General features: G+C 40.3%; 1 protein-coding gene across 1 annotated transcript in view; it reads left to right on the top strand.

Annotated features, from left to right (window-relative positions):
• The window catches only part of PREX2 (phosphatidylinositol-3,4,5-trisphosphate dependent Rac exchange factor 2), a 762305-nt gene that overhangs the window by 277303 nt on the left and 467841 nt on the right, over window positions 1-17161 (top strand). Inside the window, exons 14-17 of the mRNA XM_069731466.1 lie at window positions 6623-6698; window positions 9979-10051; window positions 10242-10384; window positions 13266-13358. Coding sequence (XP_069587567.1) covers window positions 6623-6698; window positions 9979-10051; window positions 10242-10384; window positions 13266-13358 — 385 coding nt within the window. The remainder of the gene's footprint in view (window positions 1-6622; window positions 6699-9978; window positions 10052-10241; window positions 10385-13265; window positions 13359-17161) is intronic.

Here is a 17161-nt window from a genome sequence, read left to right as displayed (position 1 = left end):
AGAAACAAAATTTCATCTCAATACTTTGTAATATATTCTTTGTTGGCAATGACAGAGGTCAAACGTTTTCTGTAAGTCTTCACAAGGTTGCCACACACTGTTGTTGGTGTGTTGGCCCATTCCTCCATGCAGATCTCTTCTAGAGCAGTGATGTTTTTGGCTTTTCGCTTGGCAACACGGACTTTCAACTCCCTCCAAAGGTTTTCTATAGGATTGAGATCTGGAGATTGGCTAGGCCACTCCAGGACCTTGAAATGCTTCTTACGAAGCCACTCCTTCGTTGCCCTGGCAGTGTGCTTTGTATCATTGTCATGTTGAAAGACCCAGCCACGTTTCATCTTCAATGCCCTTGCTGATGGAAGGAGGTTTGCACTCAAAATCTCACGATACATGGCCCCATTCATTCTTTCATGTACCCAGATCAGTCGTCCTGGCCCCTTTGCAGAGAAACAGCCCCAAAGCATGATGTTTCCACCACCATGCTTTATAGTAGGTATGGTGTTTGATGGATGCAACTCAGTATTCTTTTTCCTCCAAACACGACAAGTTGTGTTTCTACCAAACAGTTCCAGTTTGGTTTCATCAGACCATAGGACATTCTCCCAAAACTCCTCTGGATCATCCAAATGCTCCCTAGCAAACTTCAGACGGGCCCGGACATGTACTGGCTTAAGCAGTGGGACACGTCTGGCACTGCAGGATCTGAGTCCATGGTGGCGTAGTGTGTTACTTATGGTAGGCCTTGTTACATTGGTCCCAGCTCTCTGCAGTTCATTCACTAGGTCCCCCCGCGTGGTTCTGGGATTTTTGCTCACCGTTCTTGTGATTATTCTGACCCCACGGGGTGGGATTTTGCGTGGAGCCCCAGATCGAGGGAGATTATCAGTGGTCTTGTATGTCTTCCATTTTCTAATTATTGCTCCCACTGTTGATTTCTTCACTCCAAGCTGGTTGGCTATTGCAGATTCAGTCTTCCCAGCCTGGTGCAGGGCTACAATTTTGTTTCTGGTGTCCTTTGACAGCTCTTTGGTCTTCACCATAGTGGAGTTTGGAGTCAGACTGTTTGAGGGTGTGCACAATTGTCTTTTTATACTGATAATAAGTTTAAACAGGTGCCATTACTACAGGTAATGAGTGGAGGAAAGAGGAGACTCTTAAAGAAGAAGTTACAGGTCTGTGAGAACCAGTAATCTTGATTGTTTGTTTCTGACCAAATACTTATTTTCCACCATAATATGCAAAAAAAAAGATAAAAAAACAGACAATGTGATTTTCTGGATTTTTTTTTCTCAGTTTGTCTCCCATAGTTGAGGTCTACCTATGATGTAAATTACAGACGCCTCTCATCTTTTTAAGTGGTGGAACTTGCACTATTGCTGACTGACTAAATACTTTTTTGCCCCACTGTATATATATATATATATTACGTGAACATCACAAAAAAAAATTATTTACCTCACAATGCTGATGATGCGGGGAGGGCTCCCAAAAGAAGACATGGCTGGCTGATGGCCTGGTAGGCTGTGTCTGGCTGCAGATGGCTGCTGGCAGGCTGTGGCTGGCTGCTAGCAGTCTGAGGTTGGCTGGCCTTGGGCAGATTTCAGCTCTGGCGGCAGGTTTCTGGCGGCAGGTTCAGTTCTGGTGGCAGGTTTCAGCTCTGGTGGCAGGTTTCAGCTCTGGCGGCAGGTCTGTCTTGCTTGCTTACTGGCTGGTAAATGGATGAGTGAAGGCCTATCTGGCAGGCTTTATATCAGTTCCCTAATTGGGGGCTGGCCAATTGAATCGGGGCATGCTTAGTTAAAAAAACAGAATCCAGCGCCCATAGGCTTCCATTCTATCAAACGCCGGACAAAAAACGTTACTTTGTCCATTGTTTCCGGCCGCCAGATAAACAATTTTCGCCTGTGAAAAACGGATGAAACATGAGGCCATCCGTCGCAATCTGGCGCTAATACAAGTCTATGAGAAAAAAATGGATCCGGCGACATCATTCGCCGGATCCGTTTTTTTCAAAATTCGCCAGATTGAGCCTGACGGCAAAAATCTGATGTGTGAAAGCAGCCTTATACGCAGCGCTTTCTAAATGACATCAATCTGGCTTTTGGTGCAGAAAAAAATACTGCAAAAATGCCCCATGTTAACATACCCAAAGTCTTATATCATTTTTGTTTCATTATAAAAATACGCCTTTTATGATACGTGGCAACGTGGGAAAAGAATGTGCTAACTTACTGATAATTCACTGGTTAACACTGAAGTGGGCAGAACAATGTGGACCTTAGAGCTATATGTAGCAACTCTCATCTCTGACCAATATATGAGGATCTTGAGAAATCAGCTCATTCATGGTCAATACCTAGTAGTCTTAGTTTATGTAATATACTACTCTGAGCAGAAAATCAGGAGAAGAAAAAGTCAGTCAACTTATTCCTTTAGGAATTGCTTTGACACCTGGTTAGCGGTTTTATACATTCAATTTAAATATTAAATGGATCAATTTTATACATTCAATATTAATGGGATTAGGTCATCAATATCAGATCAATATCAGATCATTGAAGGTCTAACACCCGGCATCCCAGAGATCAGCGGATTGCAGCGCTGGTGGCTGGGTGTCCACAGTGCAAGAGCTGGAACAGCACAGCTCTGTATACGGCCTACTAGAGGTTTTCAGGTCAGATCCTACTCAACTGCAATGCCCTAGACCTAAGGATAAGTCATTAATGTCACTAGACCTGAAAACACTTTTAAATAGAGTTTAGCCATCTGTAAATGTACATGATTTAGCTACAAGAGGTTGTAGAAATGGAAGGTGCAAACAATAATATGATGTCGCTGAAGCATGAATGACTTTCCTCATTGCAATGTTCTGCGGAATCAAATCTGCAGAAAGGCCAAAAATAGACAGTCCTTCCTATATAATCAAATATATACTCCAGTGTGGACCTAGAACATGGCAGCAAAACAGATGCATACAAGACAATACAAAAACTCTGCAAACATTGAACACATGAATTACATTTTTTGCTAAACACAAACATCAGTTGTTATTAGAGAATATTTTGATCAAAGTGTGTGAGCCTACCTGTGAGCCCTACCTCCTCTAAACGTGGCTATAGGCCTCCAAATGAATTTGGAAATGTTGAATCCAGCTATGCTTTGATCTAATAAGAAACAGATTTGTGCAGATCATTGGATAGAGTGCACAACTAAGATGGAGGCAACTAAACCCCCATGCGCAGCACCATGTGCCATTTCTGAGCTGCCTATAGCCGCCATTACAATTAAAAGGGAGCAAGTTGATTAGGATATGTATCATTTGCATGAGTGCACAAAGTTCTGGAAATTAGAATATATGAAGGAGTAAAATGTACCGTACTTTTAGCAGTATAAATGGTCTCATGTACCTACTGGGAAAGAATGAGCTGTCTGCTTGTCTTATGCACAAAGCCATAAGGATCTGTTCTGCTTCTCTCCAAGCAGCAGTCTATTGCCAGACATTATGTCAAGTCAGACAAAAATGTAATAACTCTATCCTTCATGTCCTAGTATTCCTGCAAGCACATTGCCTCCAATTACATATTATACAAATGGAGTAGTTTAGCAGCTCTGCTGGATTTCATCTTACGCTCTGCCATGCCTGAATTGTTGAGCTTTCTGGAAATAATTTTGACTTTTTCTTTATTGAGCCCAAAAGAAATGGGTAACAAAAATGGAGATCTTGTTTTATTCTGTGAATATATTTTCTCCTTGCCGTGAGGCTTGAGATAAGCGGCGGTGCCGAAGCCTCAATGGTTGTTCACATTAGAAATGTAATAATTAATTTAGAACTGAGGACAGACGTGACACGTCCTTTCTCTCCATTTCCCGCACTTGTGTTGTCACATTATGAGGATCTAATGAACTGTGAAATAACAATGCCTTTGAAAATATATCTATACTCACATGGAACCAAGGGTAAAAAGTAATTGCAGGCAGTGATTCTTCATACATACAGAACGCTGTTTCCATGAAATATACCATTTTCTAACCTTAGCAGGATGAATGTAAAGTACCCATGTAATGAGATGTGGCTCTCTTCAGACTCTGACATCTTGTTTTCTAATAGCTAGGTGCAATTGTGTTTGATAAATGGCCCCCACACGTTCACATGTTCTCATTTGATAGATTGTATGATAAACAGACAATCCACAATCGCTTTTTTTTTAATTAATTTCTCTTACCAACAAATCACTCCAAAGTGCTGACCGCTAGTTGTCTTACATTTGTTAATCTTGCAATCTGCTGCCTGTTGTCAGGTGTAATCCATCCTACTAGCAGAGACACCGAGACTGATTTGTTTCAATACTCCTTTCCTCCTGTCTGGAAAAAAGGGAGTGTCAGTACACAGCCAAAACCAAAAGGTTATGCCAAGCAAATGACACACAGCCATAACCAAAAGGTGAGCGTTTAGAGCAGGCAAGCCATTGGAAGGAGAAATGATTGCTGGAAAATGGGGAAAAAGAAAAAATTTAAATCATATAGTGCTGGAAAAATGCTATTTTAGAGGAACCACTCATTAAAAATTAATGGATAATGAGTTACAGAGCATGAGAATCAGGTTTATGCATGTTAGACTGGTATATAAATCAAGAGCAGTGTAAACCCGTGGTAGGGATAAGGGTAACAAAGCTACGGTATGTAGCAAGTATTTTTCTAACCTCCGTCCTGATAAGCACTTGTGGACTTGCTTTGCAGGAGGCATAATGTCATAGAGATGCAATTTTAGAAGAAAAGACCTATCATACATCCAATGCCTTAAGATACCAAGTGTCAAGGTTCATCAACAATAATAATATTCCAAAATGTCATGATCTCATTGAGAAAAATATCAAAATACAACACAAAATGCTCAGTTTATGAAACACAGTTGACTTTAGAAACAACACAAAATAATATATACGGTACATACCGTATGTATATACAGTATATGTAATTTATTTATGTGGGTATATACAGTTGTGTGAAAAAGTGTTCCTTATTTCTTATTGTTTTGCATGTGTGTAACACTTACCGTAAATGTTTAAGATCACCAAATACATTTAAATATTAGACAAAGATAACTCAAGTAATCACAAAATGCAGATTTTAAATGAAGATCTTTATTATTAAGGGAAAAAGAAATCCAAACCAACAGGGCCCTGTGTGAAAATCCTGATGGCCCTCTAAACCTAATAACTAGTTGGGCCACCCTTAGCCGCCCTCAAAGTATATACTGTATAATACAATATGTCATGGTGTGTGGCTGGGGAAAAGAAGTACTACTCCATGAGTCCATGGTCTGTATAGACACTATTGTCTCTATATTAATTTACCAGGGCACTCATGCTCGTTATTTATTGTAGGTTGGTCTTGTTATCATATGCACAGTACATTCTAATATATATATATATATATATATATATAAATATACACACCATTCAGTCTAGATTAAATATAAATATTGGTGTGAATAGTGTTATGAATCTACACAAGGTGTCAATGGCTATAATGTGCATGACAGAAGGCAAAGTGAGATATGTTGCCATCAGAAGCTCTCGACTGTCTCGCCGCCTCAGGCTTTGGATCTTCAATATCATGCAATTATATTCTGTAAGTTAATAAAAGTAAATGTAAATGTACGGTATAATAAAGCACATTTTATACATTTTTCTACCTATAACTGTCTTGCTTTGTTCTCTATGAGAAAATGGCAACAGCTGTAATTGCTATAATGTTTGGTAAAGAAAAAAACACAAAAAAAAACTGTAACAGTGCTGTGTATAATCAACCATCATTATAAAAATGGAGCCTTAATCACAAACTACTGATTTTTACTCATTTTTTATTTGCTTTATGGCTCAGCTTATCCTTGGACAGAACAAAAAGTTGTAGCTATAATTATGTATTAAAGGGAACCTGTCAGCGCGCTATTACTTATGGAACCTGTCGGCATCTTTTTTTCATATGGAAATAATGGACTAAAATAAAATAATACATCTGATTTAGGGATCCGATGTTTCAGTCATCAGAAAGCTACCAGATCAGTCATATGCAAATGAGGCTGGAAGTTTGAGTGCATTGACACACCCGCAATGCACTTCCGGTCTGATTTGCATAACTTTTCTATGCTTTATTTCTTCTGACTGGCACATGGGATCATGCTACACAGTTATACCATATTTAAAGAAGCGATGATAGGTTTTTAAAGACTTTATGTTTCTTATTCTTCAAAGAACCGTTCATCTGCATGCCCTACACTGCCTCTACAGGTACTAAAATCACTAAACCTAAAATCCAGGTGAGCGGTCTTGTACCATAGTGATATTCAGCATCAATGAAGTGTCATATTCCAAAGTCTTATCAAGGAGAATTCAGTAACCGATTTACATTAGTCTTGAGAAGTAAAAAGTTTCCATCTTATATAAAGATCCTAATATTAGGACATTTCAAACATACAGAAATACTATTATAAATGTCTCAGCCGGCAAAAAACAATATTTTGTAGAAAAACAATATTTTAATTTGAATATAGAATTAGTTTTGCCTTTATCTATATTTTTTGGCCTAATCTTTGTTTTCTGTGTGTTATATTTGTTTTTAGGGATAAAGACTATCACCTTAGAACATACAAGTCAGTGGTTATGGCAAACAAGCTAATAGACTGGCTTATTGCACAGGTATGAAAAGAATTTCCAGCAAACAATGAGCTAGGCTTCCTTCACGTGTGACAAAGGCTCAGTTCACTTGTAAGGTGCCAGGGGTGGTAGTCATGGCGAGGGGCTGTTGTGTTCCCACTCCCTGGCACCCCGCAAAGAAAACATAATGTCCTGTCTGTTGTGTGATGTGTGTGCAGTGCCAGTCACTCACTTTTGAGTTAAGTGCTCCTCAGGTTGTAGCATCCCGGTTTCCTTCAGCATCACACAATGATTATCAGAGTCCAAGTACATTTTCAACAACACAACTGTACTCAGCTCGTCCAGTTCAGTCACAAGCACCACATAGCAATCCTCAGCAGATATATCCATTCCTTTTTCTGTGCTTTCCCTTGTTCTTCCTTTAATCTCTCGTTTCAACACCTCATCTTCCGGTATCGCAGCTCCCTGACTAGCCGAACTAGCTTGTACCTGGAGTTCCACATCCATTTTCCTCTCCATGGGTGAAACTAAAGGCTGGCACTGCCAATCCTTCTCAGACTGTAGGTTTGGACATCCTGGGATTTCCCATTAAGCCTTGCTGCTGTCACTCTTATGCTGCTCTGGTTCTCTGGTGCTCGTGTGACTTCCAGTCCCAAGGCCCTGGGCTGCTGAGCTCCTCTTCTTAAAACTTTTTTCTCTAACAACCTTGCTGTTCCGTTCTCTATTCTCTAACTAACTAACTCACCCCAGGAAGTGGCCGAACTTACATTGCCCTGGCCCCTCCAACTAAGGAATGTTCCCTGACATGTAAACCTAACTTACCCTATTATTTCCCCCACTAAACTGTAACTCCCTTAGAAAAACTATTTCTATACTGGTACTCCAGTTCCCTAACTCTAGTATGCCCCACTAAACTATACCCAATCCTATCCTTCATATATCTACCTAATCTTATCACAGTATCAAAACATACAAAGTAGATATAAAACTCGTACACATTATAATAACTACATCAATAGGAATATGATACACGTAAAACATTATTTACATGACCACACATTGACTGTTCACACATGGGCATTAGGGGGAGATGTGTATGACAGCTCCTGTCACCCTCTTACACACTGCCCTAGCCAAGCTTCTAAAAGCGGTTTATTGGCGCTACCCCAGGCACTTAATTCTTGAGACGTGTGCTATCTATCTTTCTATAGAAAAAATGGAACAGCACAATACCAATAAGTGGGTGCACAAGCCTCCTCAGCAAAGCATCCAATACTTGCTCCAATCCAGTTAAAGAAAAAAATGAAGGCAGCACTCCTTGGATAAAGGTGAAAAAATGTGGTTTTATTTCAAACCCACAGGGCGTGGCAACGAGCCTTTTTCAAAACGCTCAATGTGAGCCGAAAAGTTGCCACACCATGTGGGTTTGAAATAAAACCACATTTTTTCTTTATCTAACTATCTGTTGATCTATCTGTTGATCTATCTATTCATCTATCATCTATCTATCTGTCCCTCTATTATCTATCTATCCATCTCATTTCTATCTATCTATCTATCTATCTATCTATCTATCTATCTATCTATCTATCTGTCTGTACAGTACAGGAATCCATGCCATAAAGGCCATAGAGCTACAGTTAGCTGTGTACCTGTTCAACAGAGGAGGCACAAAGACAAAAAAGGGAAGATAGTTATTAAAGATGCGGAAATGTATCATTTTTATTTGCTTTACACCCTCCTCTCTTTATTAAATGAACCACATTGCATAGTACTACTATTGACAATTGTTAAAATATTGCAATTAGTGATGAGCGAATATACTGGTTACCCGAGATTTCCTGAGCACGCTTGGGTGATCTCTGAGTATTTGTTAGTGTTCGGAGATTACGTTTTCATTTCCCCAGCTGAATGATTTACAGCTATTAGCCAGGCTGAGTACATGTAGGGGTTGCATGGTTGCTAGGGAATCCCCACATGTAATCAGCTGGCTAATAGCTGTAAATCATTCAGCTGGGGAAATGAAAACGTAATCTCCGAACACTAACAAATACTCGGACATCACCCGAGCATGCCCGGGAAAACCCGAGCAATGAGTATATTCGCTCATCACTAATTACAATTCTTTCCTATGACAGTTTCTTAACTTATTATCAAGCTTAAGTTGAACTCAAGGTACAGTTCAAAATGCCTATATGCCGTTGTTCTTATAGGGGTATGATTTATACTCACAGAAGTTAGCACCACTTCTGATCGAGACCAGCTAGATCAATGACTCAAAATGTGTTTTGTCTAATACAGCACGAAACTTAAGTGATGCTCCTGGATTATTACATTCAGTACTTAAAAGGAAGCTGACAGCGATAAATGTTGCCTGATTCTGGGGCACCTACTGGTTGTATGATCTCAGCCAGGTATGTGTGACTCTGAAACACTACAGAGTTTTAGAGAAAAACTAATTGTAAAAGCCACCATGGTCTGAGCTGCAACAGACACCGGTCAAACAGACGATTCCCGACGGCATCTCCCCACCCACTGCCCTGGATTGACAGGTCTCCGCAGCTTTTCATAGTCTAACATGCCTGCCTGAGATCATGCAGAAAATTTGGAGAATGACTGATCAATCCAGGAGGAGAGAGAAGATTTCTCTGATAAAATATATTACGTTTGTTATTTTTTTGTGTACTATTGATTTATAAATAAAAAAAAATAAAATGATGGATACTCTTTAAAGAAGTCTTGACAAATTTTTTTACTCCATAATCTTTCTTAATTATTCATGTAATGTGCTTTCTCAGTGTAAGCCTATGAGACTCAGAACAAGGCTCACATAAAGAAAGCGACTTCCGGTGGGCACACAAACCCCTGTATGAGCTGCTTAGGCCGGGATCACACATGCGAGAAACACGTCCGTGTCTCGCATGTGAAACCCAAGCTCTGGCGCCACAGCGTGCGAGCGGAGTGTGCAGCTGCATAGGAACACATGGAGCTGCACGCTCCGCTTCCAAGTGCCGGCGCCAGAGCTTGGGTTTCACATGCGAGACACGGATGTGTTTCTCGCATGTGTGATCCCGGCCTTAGTCTGCTTTCAGGTCATATTCGCCAGAAGAGGACACACTGGAAACTGGGGAAGACGGTGATCTATTCAAGTATTTTAGTACAATCACACTACATTACATGGATAGTTAGGACGGATTGTGGTATAATATTTCGATGAGACTTTTTGAACATCCATAATGGTTTAGAAATGCCAAACCTTAGTATTTTGAATAATAATGGACAGTGTGTATAAACATGTTTTCATCTGCTTATAACATTGCAGGGTGACTGCCGCACAAGAGACGAAGCAATCATTCTTGGGGTAGCACTTTGTGATAATGGATTCATGCATCACGGTATTCTATGTTTCATTATTTTATGCATTTTTTTAATACATCAGTTACCGTATATATTTTGTAATTGACTTTCCAATTTTTCTTGTTAATACATGTCTTTTATATATGTTTGTTACAATACTTTATTATAAATATATAAATCATATGTACCAGAGTGTTTTCTGTGTAATGGGATTTTTCTTTTGTCTAGTGTTGGAGAAGAGTGAGTTCAAGGATGAACCTCTGTTATTTCGGTTCTTCTCTGATGAAGAAATGGAAGGATCCAATATGAAGCACAGACTTATGAAACATGACCTGAAAATTGTTGAGAACGTTATTGCTAAATCTCTATTGGTAGGTACCGGACTAAAGAGGAGGGCTGCAAGTGCTTACTGCACATTTTTCTTATCTTCAAATGAATTTTCATATCCATTTTAATTGAGGTGTATTTATTACTTCAAATGGATCAAAGATGGTCAATGTCATGAACAAACATTACTTACCTGATTAAGAGTTGTCCCACGAACAAAGTACATTTTAATTACCGTAATAGATGTTGGAATAATAGTAAGTTCCATGACTGAATGTGTTAAAAAAAATGTTCCTGTGCTGAGGTAATCTTATAAATGTGTCCTGCTGTGTGCTGTGTAATGGCCGTGTCTGACCATACAGGAACATGGTCTGATCATATCACAGCTCCTGGGCAGGAAGGGAAACAAACGAGTATACAGACAGGACAGCAGGGGATTGTAGGTGCTGTCATGTCTGTATACTCTTTTGCCTCTCCCCTGACCAGGAACATGTCCGGAATTTTGGGAGCAATATTTTTACTGGACCTTTTTAACTTATAAATCCACCAGCACAGTCCACAGATAGTCCTGATGAAATTAATAGACTTTACACAAATCAGCTAAAATCAAATAACCCACAGAATTAAAAATAAATATGTGCTGTATTAACTTATTTATGGAGAATAATCCATAGATATACAGTAATTACGATAATAGCATGCAGATTAACAACCCCCCAGGACAATACAAAACAATCCCATAAGAACGTTGCAGGATGCCCTGAGCACAGTCCTGCTTATAACCAGTATATACTTGTATACCACAGTGGTGCACAGATTAATATAAAAAGTCACAGAGGAGTGTAACTAAGCAGTATCGCAACACCCAATGTATCAAACATGCAGTTAATATTAAATATCACATTTTGCACTGTTGTAATGTGTCTACCTGTGGACTTGGCAAGACGAGCTTGGCAAACCCCTCAGTAGAAACCCCTCACCTTTTACCAGCAAGGCCTACCATTGAAAACAAGAGTAATCCAGCTGAGCGACAAGGAGAATAGGTTGGGATGACGTTTGTGTATCGCGGAGAAGCCCTGCGTCATACTTATCCTTTCTCAGTGACAGGTTATAGGAAAAAGCTGCAGTCCTGGTCCCTGAGATCAACACTTAGTGAATTTTACAGAAATCAGGCAATTACCGAACAGTTTATAAAGCTTACATATGTAATCCCAGATAACACCCTGTGCTGAAAATGGAAATGTTCCCTGTGCATGAATGCAAAATACATAAGTACAAAGTTTCTCTGAATCGCTACTAAATGACATAAATTACTTTAGATTGGTGAAAGTAACGTCTATAAAAATAAGTTGAGAAAATGCTTCTCCTGAAAGGTTATACCGGGTAAAGTAAGGCATAGGCGCAATGACATGTCCTGTGTGATGACGCCCTCTCACATGCTGATAATAGCGGCCATAATATCATATATTTAACTGCTCCTTGTGATTCAGGGCAAGTTTAGCTATGAGCAAAATACATTTTCCTGTAATAAAGGAACCAGGGAAGCTGTGTATCTATTTTATGAGGAACTCTGATCAGTAGGAGGAGGACTTTAAGGGAATATATCAGCAATAGTGATGAGCGAATATACTCGTTACTCAAGATTTTCCCGAGCACGCTCAGGTGTCCTCCGAGTATTTTTTAGTGCTCGGAAATTTAGTTTTCCTCGCCATAGCTGAATGATTTACATCTGTTAGCCAGCATAAGTACATGTGGGGGTTGCCTGGTTGCTAGGGAATCCCCACATGTAATCAAGCTGGCTAACAGATGTAAATTATTCAGCTGCGGCAAGAAAAACTAAATCTCCGAGCACTAAAAAATACTCAGAGGACCCCCAAGCATGCTTGGGAAATCTCGAGTAACGAGTATAATCGCTCATCACTAATCAGCAAGATCAACCCCTTTACCCAAACGGCTCAAATGGGCAGTCAGGTCTTTGAGATATAAATCAATCAACTCCTTTATGTCTTATATCTGATGGTTCTGAGAAACCATCATTTTAATTGATATTTGCATATGACTCACCGGAATAAGCCTTTTCTGTTCCCCTCTGTGGTGGCTCTTTCTCTTTATCTCTCAATGGCAGTACTCTCATGCAGCTGCGCTGTGCTCCTTCACTTGGGGCAAAGTACGCAGACTGCACCATTTCACTGAGTTCTAATCACCCCTACTTATTACATATAGTGCTTGTGTATTCTCTCCTGCCACACAGCTTTTCTTCTTCCTGCCTGTCTGCGCTGCTTGCAGGCGTCTGATCTCTACTGGAGGAACATACGCTAACAGATGGTGTGGAAGTATTGATGTCATTGACCCAATGCTGTCCTCTAACCCAACCATATCACAAGCAACTTGCTCCTAATGAGCAACATTTCAGTCTTTAGTACAGCTACTCAGTAGCGCCCTGGGCACCCTCCATCCTCATCTCCAATTTTGCAATGCAGTGCAACCTGCTAAACCAGTGAAATGCTGGACCCTGTTGCACTAGGATGTGAACAAGCAGAGCTGCAAGGTTGGAGATGGATTACATGTATTTAAAAAAAAATCACAGTTTATGGTACGTAATGTAAACACTAAACAAAATGGGTGATAGAAATTTTTTGGCCTTTTTTTTATATATATTTTTACCAAAACAAAAAACCCTTTAATTTTTTTAAGATGTAGGGAGACACATGTTGTATCTGTGACATAAGGCATATGATGTTTTACGACAGATTTTAGACTTTTTTTCATTAGGACATATTCTGTTCTGTGCTTATCTGCATAACGTTTGGGAAAGTCTAGAGAATAAAAATACATTTTATTGTCAAGCCATTTTTTTCTTCTTAGTTTATGGCACTGTCTACCACAAAATACTTACTGATATGAGTCTACATTTTTCTATTCCAGGTAAAACCCAGTGATGGGAGCTATGGTTTTGCACTAGAAGATAAAAATAAAGTGCCCATTGTTAAATACATTGAACGGGGATCCAGCGCAGAGGTGAGATTGCCTTAGTTTATCCCAAAAATGAATCTATTTTTTATCTTTAAAGTCAACGGAAAAGAAAATATTTTTTTTAGATAATATTTTTTTTCCATTTACTGTCTTCATTTATTTTCTATGCTTTTTAAATTGATTTTTTGCAATCAGAATTAAACAGAACATGCAGCAGTTATAGCAAAACATTCTATCAGAAATAAAATTGACATGCCTATCCAATCTGTTATCAGATTTTTTCCGTTAGCGCCCATACTCATTTGCGTGAAAAATGGACAAGTGCAATCTGATAGAAAATCGGATTGCACTCTGAATAATGTTATTCTATGATTCCCTGCTCATCTGCGATTTTTTTCTTAGCTCAGATTGGACAGAGAAAAAAAATCACAGCATGCTGCGATTTACCACATATATCGGACGAGACTCGCCAATGCAAGTCAATGGGTGCGAGAAAAAAAATTGTACGGCACACGTACCATGTGTATGCTGTCTGATTTTTACCCACCCATCTTCTAGAAAACCCAACATTTCATCAGTCGAGTACAGTAAATTCACCGTGTGACCCGTCAGAGTAGAATATAAAGAATAGATATATATATTGAATTGATACAAAGATGTCAGTCACATATATAATTACTGCAGTGCATGTGTAGTTTAATGTTCTTGGATTTAGCTAATAAATTAATAACTTAAAGAAAAAAATGGCTTGGGGTCTCCTGAAATTTTAATAACCAGCAAAGGGAAAGCGGACAGCTGAGGCAGGTGTTTCTAGCCTAGGACGGGGTTAATACACATGGAGCTTCCCAGGCTATTAATATCAACTCACAGCTGTCCAATTAGCCTTTACTGATTATTAAAATGGGCCCTTCCCCCAAAAAATGACATGGGGCCCCAGCTATAATTAACACTAGAAGTCCCAGAGAGGGATCATTTAACATTTCTACCTTTGGAACCCAGAGACGGGTCGAATAACCTGAAGGATTTTAGCTTAAGGTACCGTCACACTGAACGATATCCCTAGCGATCCGTGACGTTGCAGCGTCCTGGCTAGCGATATCGTTCAGTTTGACACGCAGCAGCGATCAGGATCCTGCTGTGATGTCGTTGGTCGGAGCAGAAAGTCCAGCACTTTATTTCGTCGCTGGACTCCCTGCAGACATCGCTGAATCGGCATGTGTGACACCGATTCAGCGATGTCTTCACTGGTAACCAGGGTAAACATCGGGTTACTAAGCGCAAGGCCGCGCTTAGTAACCCGATGTTTACCCTGGTTACCAGCGTAAAAGTAAAAAAAACAAACACTACATACTTACCTTCCGCTGTCTGTCCCCGGCGCTGTGCTTCTCTGCACTGGCTGTGAGCGCCGGCCAGCCGGAAAGCACAGCGGTGACGACACCGCTCTGCTTTCCGGCCGCTGTGCTCACAGTCAGTGCAGGAAAGCACAGCGCCGGGGACAGACAGCAGAAGGTAAGTATGTAGTGTTTGTTTTTTTACTTTTATGATGGTAACCAGGGTAAACATCGGGTTACTAAGCGCGGCCCTGCGCTTAGTAACCCGATGTTTACCCTGGTTACCGGAATCGTTGGTCGCTGGAGAGCTGTCTGTGTGACAGCTCTCCAGCGACGCTGCAGCGATTGACATAGTTGTCGGTATCGCTGCAGCATCGCTATGTGTGACGGTACCTTAACATCCTCTAATCACCATCTTTTGTTCTGTAATTAAGGCCATTACTGTCGCACCACAGGAGGTTGTTGTTTTCCGAGTTTAGCCATTTAGTTTCTAGCTAGTTCCATTCAGTTTATTGTATTTGATAATATAAAGACTATACATATTGTATTTAGTTTAGTTTTATTTGAGCAAAAAAGCGCTGAAACAATTAATCATTTTTTTATATATTTTAAATAGAGAATTAGAAATTTTAGAACAAGGTACAGCTATGAGTAATGACCAGAAGCATTTGTGTCTAAGGCCTCAAGCACACTAGCGGAAAAAAATTGCGCAAAAATCGCACAAGAGGACTGAAATTTCAGTGTGAAAAATATGCAAAAGAACAACTGTTATTTGTTTCCATGCTTTTTATTTTTGTTATAAAAAGAATTAAAAAAATTGCATGATGTCTTGGAAGCGGTTTCGGGTCATAGTTGCAATGATCCTTGGGTTTGTCAGGTTTGCTGACCAGCTGTCACGTAGTGATGGAACCTTGGTCACCTCCCACAAGATAATGACTGAAATAAATGCCAATAGTTCCGGGAGACCCATGAACCAATCCACCTGCTCCGTGTGACGTGCATGTTGAGTAGTCCATTCTTGAATGCTACGAAGCATGTCAAGAGTGATAAAACAGAGGAAGCTCTGAAGGCTACTCCAGACAATTCGTCTGGCCTTAGCACTTGGCTCTCCATCTGTAGGGTACGGTTCTATTGGGGTGAAATCTAGACGTTTCCCCACTTGTACTTCACGCCACACTGTGCCATCTTTTGCGGTCTCTGTCGGCTCACTCGCCAACCGAGCTCTCTTTTTTGGTAGAGGAGGAGTCATCTGCAAGATAAATAATTTCAAATTAACATTTTGTTTTGGATCTATTTGGTTCATATTTGAGAGAATTTCAGTTCCCTGCTAATCCAGCAGGGAACTTAGAAACTTTCTCAGCCTCCGCATGTTCCCCGCATGCGGGAGAGCGGGGAACACGGTCCCTAGCAACCCGCTGTGTTTACTGGTTACCAGCTACACAGTGGGCTGCGGGGAGTGTGATTCACACTCCCGCATCCCCCCCCCTGCACAGAGAACTCCTCAAGATGCGTTCCCTGGGAAAGGGAAGGGTTGGTGTTGCTCAGGATCAGTTCCAATGCTTGTTGAATGGTGTGCCTTCTCTGCATTTTGTTTCTTGTGAACAAAATAGGAGAAGCAGTCACCTATTTATCCCCCACAGCACAAAAGGCTGCATGCAAATTTGCTAAGGTGGGGCCTGGGGGGTGGGCAGACACACTCAGGAGCAGCTTACATTCTTTTGTTTACACTCTCTTACAAGACCTTTGTTGAGGTGGATCAACACAATTGCCCCTTGCAGATTCCACAGGCAATGGCCACATTTACAAATGAAAGGATGCTAACTGGAGCCATCAGAGTTGTCAGTTTGGACTAAGGGTCATTTGACCCTCTTTCTGGACTTCAGGAGGGAGCTTGAAATTTCTGGGACTTCTAGTGTTAATAACCAGGAAAGGCTAGGCAGACAGTTGCGGGCTGATATTAATAGTCTAGAAAGGGGCCATGGATATTGTCCCCTTCCTAGATTAAAAACATCAACTATCAGTCACCCGAGAAATGGTGCATCCATAAGATGCGCCAATTCTGGCGCCTAGCCTCCACTTTTCCCACTTTCCCTGGTATGGTGGCAAGTGGGGTAATAGTATTGGGGTTGATGTCAAATTTGTATTACCAGCTGACATGAAGCCCAGGGGTTAGTAATGGAGAGGCGTCTAGAAGACATCCCCATTTTTAACCCCATAGTCGTATTGTAAATAAAAATAAAGTTCTTTAATTGAAATAAAGACACTGACACCTTTATTTGAAATCAAAATAAAAAAAAAACCTAAATTATACTCACCTTTATCCCTAATCCACTGATGCCCATGTCCCCTGTAAAAGAAAAAAAATGATGAACCACCATAATCCTCACCTGTACAACAAGGTGATAATCCAGTTGTCCCACGACGAGTCTAGCGCTGCTACATCTAATCAATCAGAAGAGAAACCAATCGTATGTATAAATAAATGATGTCTAAGTTAATTAATTAGAACTGTATAAA

This window comes from Ranitomeya imitator, chromosome 6 (genome assembly GCF_032444005.1).
Source record: "Ranitomeya imitator isolate aRanImi1 chromosome 6, aRanImi1.pri, whole genome shotgun sequence".
In the NCBI taxonomy this organism is placed as follows: Eukaryota; Metazoa; Chordata; class Amphibia; order Anura; family Dendrobatidae; genus Ranitomeya; species Ranitomeya imitator.
This window is presented reverse-complemented; position numbering and strand designations above follow the sequence as displayed.